The following is a 10,801-nucleotide window of genomic DNA, read 5'->3' as shown; positions in this document are numbered from 1 at the left end:
TCCAACTGGGCGGAGACCCCGAGGGAGACCCAGAGCCCGCTGGAGAGATTATATATCTCTCCTGGCCAGGGAACGCCTCGGGATCCCCCAGGAGGAGCTAGAACGCGTTGCTGGGGAGAGGGACGCCTGGAATACCCGGCTTTGCCTACTGCCCCCGCGACCCGACTCCGGATAAGCGGGTGATGATGGATGGATGGATGGATGGATGGTTGTAAGCTTATGATGGAGAGCAACATCTTGAATCTTTCCTAATCTGTTTTTAGAAACTAGAGCAAAACAAGTTAGATTAATATCATCTGACAGTAGCAAAATACACATATTGGTATGAACAGAGCTCAAATGAAGACCAATATAATGGCACAATATACAGTATATGCCCCAGGGAGGTGAAACATTTGATGTGTGGGTTATTTTATAAATTAAGTAAAAATGTCATAATAAAAAACTGCCATTATCATAGCCAACTGTAGCTCTAATAGCATTTAAGGTCAATTCCACTTGACTGTTGGTTGGCCAGCATACTGCCGGTCGATGTCAGTCTAACAATAAAATGCCTTTAACTTGCCTTAGTGATATCTACTTATGCCTATGTTATATCAGTTGAAAGCCTACGTGGAAGGAAGATGAATAGAAACAAAGTTCACGGTTAAAGCTAACACGCAGCTAATGTAGGTCAGTGCAAATGTATCAACAACATCACAGGTATGGCTGACCTACAGCAGAGTCAGGTCAGTGGAAATGCAGCTTGTGTGTCTTCACGCCTGTTTCATCCCTTCCCAGTGATTGTGGTGCTGATATGAGGGGCATGCCAGGGTGCCTTCATTAATCTCTGTGGTAGCTGGAAGTGATTAAATCAGATTCGCAGCCCTTTCCTGAGACCACGCGACTCCCCGGTGTGCCATCTCCACTAACGAGGGAGTTAATTAAGGGCTGCACATTGGGCTGGATTTACCTTGATTTCACACTGCAGCAGGTAGTGGCATTTGTCTTCTTTGGGCTGTGTATTTGCCTCATATGGGCGACATGGCTCAGGCAGTAAGAGCAGTCGTCTGGCAGTCGGAGGGTTGCCAGTTCGATCCCTCGCCCGGGCTGTGTCGAAGTGTCCCTGAGCAAGACACCTAACCCCCAAATGCTCCTACAAGCTGGTTGGCGCCTTGCGTGGCAGCCAATCGCCGTTGGTGTGTGAGTGTGTGTATGAATGGGTGAATGAGAAGCATCAATTGTACAGCGCTTTGGAGAAAGGTGCTATATAAATGCCAACCATTTACCATTTACCATTCATATGGGGGAGCGGGACACAGACAAGTCTTTTTTTTTGTTGAGTGGGGACTGTCAGAAACACTGATATCAACAGGCCTTATTGCTGTGGACAAGTGCATGCATGGTTGGACTGGGTCCCACTGTTTGTGTGCATGAATGGTTTTGACTCTTGCTTTGTTTGCACAGCCACATGGTAAATGTTTAACATATTATTAAATTATGAACAATTATTAACATACTGTGTGGGTAAGAATAAATAAAGCTTATAATTTCTGTGTGTGAGACACTATTTCTGCTCAGATACAGAAATAGTCAGAAATGTCACAGATACAAAACATATGCAGGTCAGGTACAGTACTTTTGACTTTTAGGAGAGTCATTGGGATACCTGACCTGTGTGTGTCTGTGTGTATGCGTGTGTGTGTGTGTGTGTGTAGGGCGGAGAGGGGGTTGGGTTATGTATACCTGTGGAAAAGGGCTTAATGCTGGGCCCCTCCCTGCTGTCTTTTCTCATTTATTTCACCAGGGATTTCAGATTCAATTTTGGCAACAGCAGGCAACCAAAATCATCAATTGCAGAACACACTGTTCAAACTGCTTTGTCTACAGGGTACCTTCCTTTTAGCCAATGTTTATTAATTGTTTATTAATTGCTTTAGCACAATTTTATTTGTCTTCTCCTCTAACACTTGATACCATAAAATATACATAACAGTGTTACCAAATACAATATACAATATTTTGATTGATTCATGTAGTCATAGAAAAGAAGAGATTTTTCTAAATTGTCTTTAAAAAGGTCAAGGCTTCGTCAGCAGTGCTGTTTGATTCACTGCCAGTATAATGACGCTCTTCTCTATCCAAAGGCAGATAGACACTATATGTCTGTGATTTTTGGGAAGACATTTTCCTTAATATAACCACATTTCTCGCAAGTTGTGAGAAGGTGTCGCTCTTCTGTGACAATCTGAAGCCAGCAGTGTGAGCATAGCGTGGATTCTCAAGGTTATGCCTTTGTTGTTTAAGTTCCGCTGTTGTTTTACTATTAAAAGCTACCCACATGTAAAGCCTTCCTCTCTCTATCATTGCTTGCCTTTTTTTAAAGTAATTATACAAACATTTACAATGAACACAAAGGTGACCTTACAAACTTCACCAAAGTGTAATTGTTTGAGTAGCATTGTGAAATGATCAAGAATTGTCTTCACAATATGAATATGTGTTTATTTTTATATTTCTTTCCATCCTCATCACTCGTTATTCCACAAGTCTTTATCTCTGTCCCTTCTGTATCTTCCCATAGTTCTCTGTCATTCTCTTTTTTCTTCACCCCTACCTTTCTCTCTATTTACCTCTCCTTTCTCTCTTCTCTCTCAATTATTTCTTATTTCTCTTCTCATCCTCCCATGCCTTATAGAAAGTAGTGCATGTGAATTAATATTGAAGTATCCAAACATGTATCATGTTCTTTTTACTGAATGCATGTATATGGTGTATATGGATTGTGAATTATTTTCATGTTCAATCAGGCATTCAAAAATATGTTTACATTTGTTTTACATTTATATGGACATATTTAATATGTTTGTACAGTATTCGTTTTTAGCTATCAACAGTAAAGTACTATCAAACTAGACATTCATCTAACTGCAAAGTAGTTGCTATACAGGAGCAACAACAGGAGAAATAGTGCACTTTTCACCAAATGGTAGGAATTTATATAGCGCCTTTATCCAAAGCGCTGTACAATTGATGCTTCTCATTCACCCATTCATACACACACTCACTGCGATTGGCTGCCATACAAGGCACCGACCAGCTCGTCAGGAGCATTTGGGGGTTAGGTGTCTTGCTCAGGGACACTCCAACACAGCCTGGGCAGGGGATCGAACCGGCAACCCGCTGACTGCCAGACGACTGCTCTTACTGCCAGTATATTGGAGGACTTTTTGACCAGAGGAGAATGACGTGAGTGGTGAGGTGGTTATTTTAATTGTATTAACTGAATGATGTCCTTGGAGGATGTCCAGTGTTTTGTGTAAACTGATTGTGCGGTGGATTGTGTAAAGTCTTTTTTGTTTATTTTCTGTCTGTGCAGTGATTCAGACGTTGCGGTCGGTGTATAAGCTGTGTCTTCGCGGTTATGTTGTGGTTTATGTACAGTATGCGCTGTGTCTGCTGAAATATCGGCTGTGTCCTGGCAGTGCTGTGGGCCGCAGTTAGGAGTTAATGATCTCATCATTTTCGCAGTGCTTGCATGCGCCAACAAACTGACCTGCTGATAATGAAATTGAGTTAATCATCTGGAGAACATTAAAGTCACTCAGAGGTCTGCTGAGCAGGATTCTCATCCCAGCCCTTTCCCCATCACTCCTGTACTGTGATGGGACTGCAGCAGCTGTCGGTTATCTGCAGTGTATGATTGTCATTACGTATGACATTGTTTTAGGGGTGGCTGGCAGGCATCTCTGAGTTCCAAAAAACACACCTCAGAATCAGTGCATTGGGCTGCTGCGGTCCTCAAAAAACGGCCCATTTAAACACACACACTTCTTTTTTGCTGCTTGAGTTATAATTATTTCAGCTTGGAGTTCAGAGCTTTTATTTCTGATTCTGCAGTGGGCAATTTCATTCCCCCTACCGCAGTATACTCCACTGATCTGCTCTCTCACTCCTGCTTCACAGAGACTGCTACCCAAGAGGGGCAGTGGCCAAGTTGTCCCCTGCTGCACTTTGATAAGCTAAGACTTTACAAAATTGTGCTCACACACGTCTGCTGGTGACTGTGTTGCACACTACAAGCAGCATAGCATTTCCAAGGCGTGTTAGTGCTCATTGGGGTAAAAGTGATTTCCCCGCTGGCACGTTGTGATTATATGTGCCAGGTGATCAGCTCGGCAGCTGCAGTTGTGGGAGTTACCCAAGGAACCCTGTCCAAGTAAAATGTGGTTTACCTCCATTACAGAATGTTACTGCCACGCAAATGACCATTCATAGTCCTCTGTAAATCATTCGGTGCTGTCGTGCTCCGCTCGTAATCACTGATATTACCTAAAAGCCCCAAATTGATATTGTAAGCCAGCAACAGTACAATGATTAAGAGGGACAATTTCTGGGGATAATATACCCGAGTTGCTTTATTGATGCCATTTCCATCCAAATATGTAAAAATGAGTGTTATAACGCAGGACCATGGGAAACTTGGTTTAGTGCCTGGAGCTGCCAAGTCAAGAAAACACATTAGCTGATGAAACTGAGAAGACCATATTTGAACCAAAAATTCCAACATTCTATGAGATTGTTGAAGAGTTTGAGAGTGTAGGATGTGACCTAGTGATGAGATCAGCATTGTACAGTAGTGGTGTAGTCTAATGATCAGAGCAGTCTCCTGTGAACGTTTTGCATGCCCCTGAACTCATGGGAGTGATTCCGTCCAGCCCATCAGGGACACCACGGCCCACATGCATCTGCATACACCTATTTATACGTAACACACTCTCCTCCCCACTTATCCACACTCACACCTTACAAGGCCAGGCTCAACTAACAGTCATATGGACCAGTAATATTGTTCCTCAACCTTCAAAGAGATTTAAAATACTGTAGATATGATATTGTTTAGCATTTAATCCCTCCCCTTGCTCACAACCCTTGCCTTGATCTTGTCCTCCGTCAAGTTCAACAGCGGTTAATCTCTGGGCCATTGTCTGTCTGGGTTTTCAGGGAGAAAGTGAGCATGTTGCTGTGAAGATTCTAACCCCCTCTCTTTCTCTACCTCGTCTGGGCCTCTCTCATTCTCTGAACACTTTCTCTGTCTCTGTCCTCCCCCACTCATTTTCTTCACATTTTCCCTTTATTACGCACCTCCTTCTCAGTCTCTCCCCCTCTGTGTCCGCAGGGCCATTGGAGACCTGTCCCTGCTCTCACCTCCCTGGTCCTGCAGCCCTAAGCTGGAGACGGTATGGAAATGGGAGCTGAGGCTGTGGGGGGGTGTGGCTGTGAGGGTTGCTATGCGTGAGGAAGACCAGAGGGCGCCATGGAGACAGACAGCTTCAGCCATCGCCTGGAGACCAGTGATGGGGCAGGCGGGGCGGAGGTGGGGACCGGCCTAGGGGGGCTGGGGGCCCCAGATGGGGCGGGTACAGACTCCGGGTGGTACCTGCCGTACCCAATCAGCTTCCAGGTGTCCCTGACCAGCTTCCTGATGCTGGAGCTGGTGCTGGGCTTCAGCAGCAACCTGACCGTGCTGGTGCTCTACTGCGCCCAGTCCAACCTGGTCGACTCGGTGAGCAACATGGTGACCGTCAACCTGCACGTGCTGGACATCATCGTGTGCGTGCTGTGCCTGCCCCTGACCGTGGTCATCATCCTGCTGCCAGTCAACCGCAACCTGGCGCTGCTCTGCTGCTTCCACGAGGCCTGCGTCACCTTCAGCAGCATCGCCACCGCCGTCAACGTGCTGGTCATCAGCGTCGACCGCTACGACATCTCCGTGCGTCCGGCCAACCGGCTGCTCACCCCGAGACGCGCCGCGCTGCTATTGGCTGCCGTCTGGGCCGTCTCGTTGGCGGTGTTCTTCATCCCCTTCCTGGAGGTGGAGTTCTTCTCCGGGCCGGAGGGGGGCCCTGACGACCCCGCCCTGGGGCCTGTGTGGCGGAACCGGACGCTGCTGTGCGTGGGGGGCCAGGGCTACCACACGGGGGTCTCCATGTACTACCACCTCCTCCTGCAGGTGCCGGCCTTCTTCACCGCCATGGCCGTCATGCTGTTCACCTACTCCAGGATCCTGCGGGCCCTCAACATCCGCATCGGCTCCCACCTGAAGAAGGGCCCACGCTTCGGGGGCCAGGGCTGCAGGGGCCACCGCAGGAAGCGCAAAACGAAGGGCCCCGGGGCGGCGGGGGAGGAAGGGGAGCTGATAAAGCCGCTCTCTCACCCCCCGCTCATCCCCTCCCCCACGCCCACCCCCACCCCCACTGCCACCTCTCCCCCGCCCCTGTCCTCCGCCCCTCTGATCGGGCCCCACAGGGCCCCGGCCGGCGTTCAGGCGTCCGTGTCGGCCATCATCGCCCTGCGGAGGGCCGTGAGGAGGCACCGGGACCGGCGGGAGAGGCAGCGGCGTGTCTTCAAGATGTCGCTCGTCATCATCTCCACCTTCCTGGGCTGCTGGGCGCCCATCTCCGTGGTGAACGTCCTGGTCCTAAGCCTGGGCCCCAGCGACTGGCTGGTGCGGCTGAGGCTCTGCTTCCTGGCGCTGGCGTACGGCACCACCGTCTTCCACCCGCTGCTCTACGCCTTCGCGCGGCAGAAGCTGCGGCGGGCGCTGCGGAGCAAGGTGAAGAAGCGTGTGGTGTCGCTGCTGCAGGTGGACCCGGCCCCCGGTGGCACCGTCATACACAACTCCTGGGTGGAGCCGCGGAAGGGCCGCAAGACCCGACAGGAGGCCAGCGACGGCACGGACCGCTGCCTCACGGAGGCCGTGCGAGAGTGAGGGACGGAGGGAGGGAGAGAGGGAGGGAGAGGGGGAGAGATATCGTGCATGTATGTACTGTATGTGTGCATAAGAGGCAGAGACAGGTAACTCATTGTTTACACTTTAACACAGACAAATAGGATCCTCTGGTATATTGGTTCAAGTCTGCCGATATTAAACTAGACCTCATCTACGCAGATAGAGGTGCTGCCCTCCATTTCCCTGGCAGTTACACTGTAAAGCGGAACTCGCTTTTTGGTAGTCAATCATACTTGCTCTGGTTAACCTCAGAAATACACACACTCTAAATGCGGGCACACATATGGCTTTACACAGCCTTCACAGATGGTGACACACTCACTCAAGCATACAGGCTCTGTGTACACAATACTGACAATAAATACACTTAAGACTCCCACACACATGCTGGTATAATGATTACAAATGAATATCCATTTAATTAATAATCATAATGGCAATCATCTGAGCACCTACTGAAATCCTCCCAAGGAGATTCTAAGAAAAAGACCAACAATGTTATATGTTTCAAATAAGCAAACCAATTCTAAGTGGGAGTTTGCAATAGATTACTCATGCCTTAATTCATTTCAGAAGTTTCTAGAAGGGGTTACAGCATTCTGGTAATAAAACTGGTGTACACATGTAAAAAAAAGAAAAGTGTACATTTGTGTAGTCTGTATTTACAGGTGTATGTGGGGTTGTGTGTTGAGCAAGTGTATGTAGCAAAGGCATGTGTGGTTCTGTGTGCGTGTTGGGTAATGTGTGTGTAGGAAAGTACAGTCTGTATTTGCAGGTGTGTGTGGGTGTGTGTATTTATTGAGCATGTGCATGTAACAGAGTGTATGCAGGTGTGTGGGAGGTCTGTCTTCGGCTGTGTGAGGTTTTTATGGGCTTGCAGGACAGGTATTCCCTCGGTCTAAGGCTTCGGTCACCCAGGCCAAGGACTCAGACTCCCTAAAGTACTTTTGTCATGATTAATATAACAGCCTCCGTAAGGGCAGGAGTGTTTAACCGAGCCTGGGGTTCTGTAGATTTGACAGCAGGGAACCAAATCAGCGGGCGATAAGCTGGTCTAGTTGGGTATGAGCTGGTTAACAAGCTAGTGCTGGTAGCTTGTCTGAGCTGGTAGCTGGTTGCTACTCATAGCCTTGGTAACGGGTGTGTGTTAGCAGCTTGGATTCTTCTGGATTCACATTAACTGCAGTTCATGCCGTTTTAAAATGACCCAGCATTGCAGTTTGCATCTCAGCTGATCCAAGTCTCTCCTATAGCTCAGGTAGTGCAGACTATGGTAAATATTTGGAGCAATATACATAATTTTGTGGTTGCACAGTAACTTATAGAGGAGAAAAAAAAGATGCTGTTTTAATACTAAAAGATGAAAACATAAAACAATCATGCTGAATAAGGTTGATTATTTTACTGCATAGCGGGTTTGCATATTTTTTCATATAAACTATCAGTAATATATTGGCAAGACTTTGCTACTTTGATTGGAGTAAGTATTTTAAAAGGATTTTGACTGTGGTGGTTTACATTTGATAAACAGACTTACTTCTGCTTGGCTCATCTGGGCTCTGGGCCAGCCTGTTGTTGTTGTTGTATGGGCTGGGATCAGTTTGCTGTGAATCCAGCTTGCCTGAGGCATGGCAGACCTACGGCTAAGGTGGGAGGGGGCCGGTGGAAATGCAACTTGTGTATGTCTAACTTGTCTTATACACTCACTGAGCACTTTATTACGTATTTATTATACTTTTTTTTTTTTATATTAGTTTTTATATTATATTGTATCCTATCCACTTTTGTGTTGTGTGTTCAGAGATTCTCTTCTGCATACCACTGTTGTGATGTGTGGTAATTTGTGTTACTGTCACCTTCCTGTCAGCTTTGACCAGTCTGGACCTTCTCCACTGACCTCTCTCATTAACAAGGCGTTTTTAAAGAACAGAACTGCTGCTCACTGGATGTTTTTTTGTTTTTCGCACCATTCTCTGCAAACTAGAGACAGTTGTGCATGTAAATCCCAGGAGATCAGCAGTTCCTGAGATATTCAAACCAACAATCATTCCACGGTCAAAGTCCCTTAGTTCACATTTCTTCCCCATTCTGACATTTAGTCTGAAAAACAGCTGAACCTCTTGATGTCTCTCTCCATGTCTGTATGCATTTATGCATTTAGTTGCTGCCACAAGATTGGCTAATTAAATATTTGCATTAACAAGCTGGTGTACAGATCTACCTAATAAAGTGCTCAGTGAGTGTATAATGGAGAATGCACGCACCCATACACACACACACACACACACACATACACACACAGATATGCATAAATTGATCTATGGAGCAGTAAATATGCACCTTAATATACATCCAGTACAAATATCTCTTCAAAGTATCCATCATTGATCATTTACGAAATTATCCATAATTAATTCATCAGATTAATTTCCCACCTGGGGGATCCTATAATTAGTGCAACAAACCAAAGCAAAAAATCTAAAACCTTTACATTTTTTACCTCTTCAGAGGTTTCTTATAACACACCATCTCCACAACATTAGGGAACAATTATTGTGAATATCTTACAACAGTTAAAATGACCTGTGTTTATGACACGGTCATTACCTTGGACAAAGCGGAGATATGGGGCTGTAACGGGTATGACACCCAGGCGTATGATGAGGCTGTCAGAGTCACTCCACCTGCCCCACTCTGCTCAGTGTGTGGAGAAGTCCCAGCTTTCTGCAGGGCTCACAATGAAATGCACTGAACTGTGAGGCCATTTGAGTTTTTAGTCTACCACAGAATCTGTGATTGTGTGTGTGTGTGAGTGTGAGAAAGACAGATATGGAGACCGAGAATGTGTATGCATACCAATGTTTGCCTGGGTCAGTGTGAGGCTATGCACAGGTGTGAATGCAGTGTGAGTGCATGCGAGCATATGTGTGCATGTGTGTTTATTTCTGTTCAGGCTGCCATGTTAAACAGGATAGTCAGGCATAATCTGAGTATGTGTGTTCAGTAGAACTTTGACCAGCCTCTAATACACAGTCCAAGGATGAACAGCTTTAGCCCTGCTGGGCACCTGCTGTATGTGTACTTTTTACTTGTGCTCTCAATCACCTGGAAAATAGGTACATTGAATTAGCTGTTAGAAATTAATTGTTATGTTATATACTATGTATATACAATAAACATTATGAAATGTTTAATGGGAGTTTAAGTTTACCCTTATGATGATGTATGATATGATAGTCACAGCCACTGATGTCTGTAAAAATGCATGGCATGTGTTACAAAATATCTCTGTTTGTGCCAGTTTCATGCAATATTTTGCATATATTGTAGAACATACACTCAGTGCGCACTTTATTAGGTAGACCTGTACACCAGCTTGTTAAGAGCCAATCATGAGGCAGCAACTCAATGCATAAAACCATGCAAACATGGTCAAGATGTTCAGCTGTTTTTCAGACCAGACCTCAGAATGGGGAAGAAATGTGATCTAAGTGACTGTGGAATGATTGTTGGTGCCAGCCAGGGTGGTTTGAGTATCTCAGAAACTGCTGATCTCTTGGAATTTTCATGCACAACAGTATCTAGAGTTTGCAGAGAATAGTGCAAAAAACATCCAGTGAGCAGCAGTTCTGTGAGAGATAATGAGAGAGGTCAGAGGAGAAGGGCCAGAATGGTCAAAGCTGACAGGAAGATGACAGTAAAGCAAATAACCATACATTACAACAGTGGTATGCAGAAGAGCTTCTCTGAACACACAACGCATCAAACCTTTAAGTGGATAGGCTACAGCTGCAGAAGACCAGCAGAATATGTTACATTACATTACATTATTGGCATTGGCATTATTAGCATATGTCTACAAAAAAAAGTAATAAATACCTAATAAAGTGCTCACTGGGTGTATTGTATGATACAATATACAGTATATTCATATATTACACATTGGAGATTGCCAATTATTGATATAGTATTTTCTAATATATCCAGTGTACTTTCACATATCATGCTTGTAATTTCACACCTTTCATG

The 10,801-nt window shown here is 45.7% G+C and overlaps 1 protein-coding gene across 1 annotated transcript; it reads left to right on the top strand.

The window, feature by feature from the left end:
- The first annotated feature begins 5,296 nt into the window (after window positions 1-5,296).
- On the top strand, window positions 5,297-6,751 carry LOC133110642 (G-protein coupled receptor 22-like). Its single transcript, XM_061220883.1, has one exon. It carries the CDS (start codon window positions 5,297-5,299, stop codon window positions 6,749-6,751), a length of 1,455 nt encoding a protein of 484 aa, XP_061076867.1.
- Window positions 6,752-10,801: the final 4,050 nt, after the last annotated feature.

The sequence above is a fragment of the Conger conger genome, chromosome 14 (assembly GCF_963514075.1).
Source record: "Conger conger chromosome 14, fConCon1.1, whole genome shotgun sequence".
Taxonomy (NCBI): Eukaryota; Metazoa; Chordata; class Actinopteri; order Anguilliformes; family Congridae; genus Conger; species Conger conger.
The sequence above is the reverse complement of the archived record's forward strand: the minus strand, read 5'-3'. Positions and strand labels throughout refer to the sequence as shown.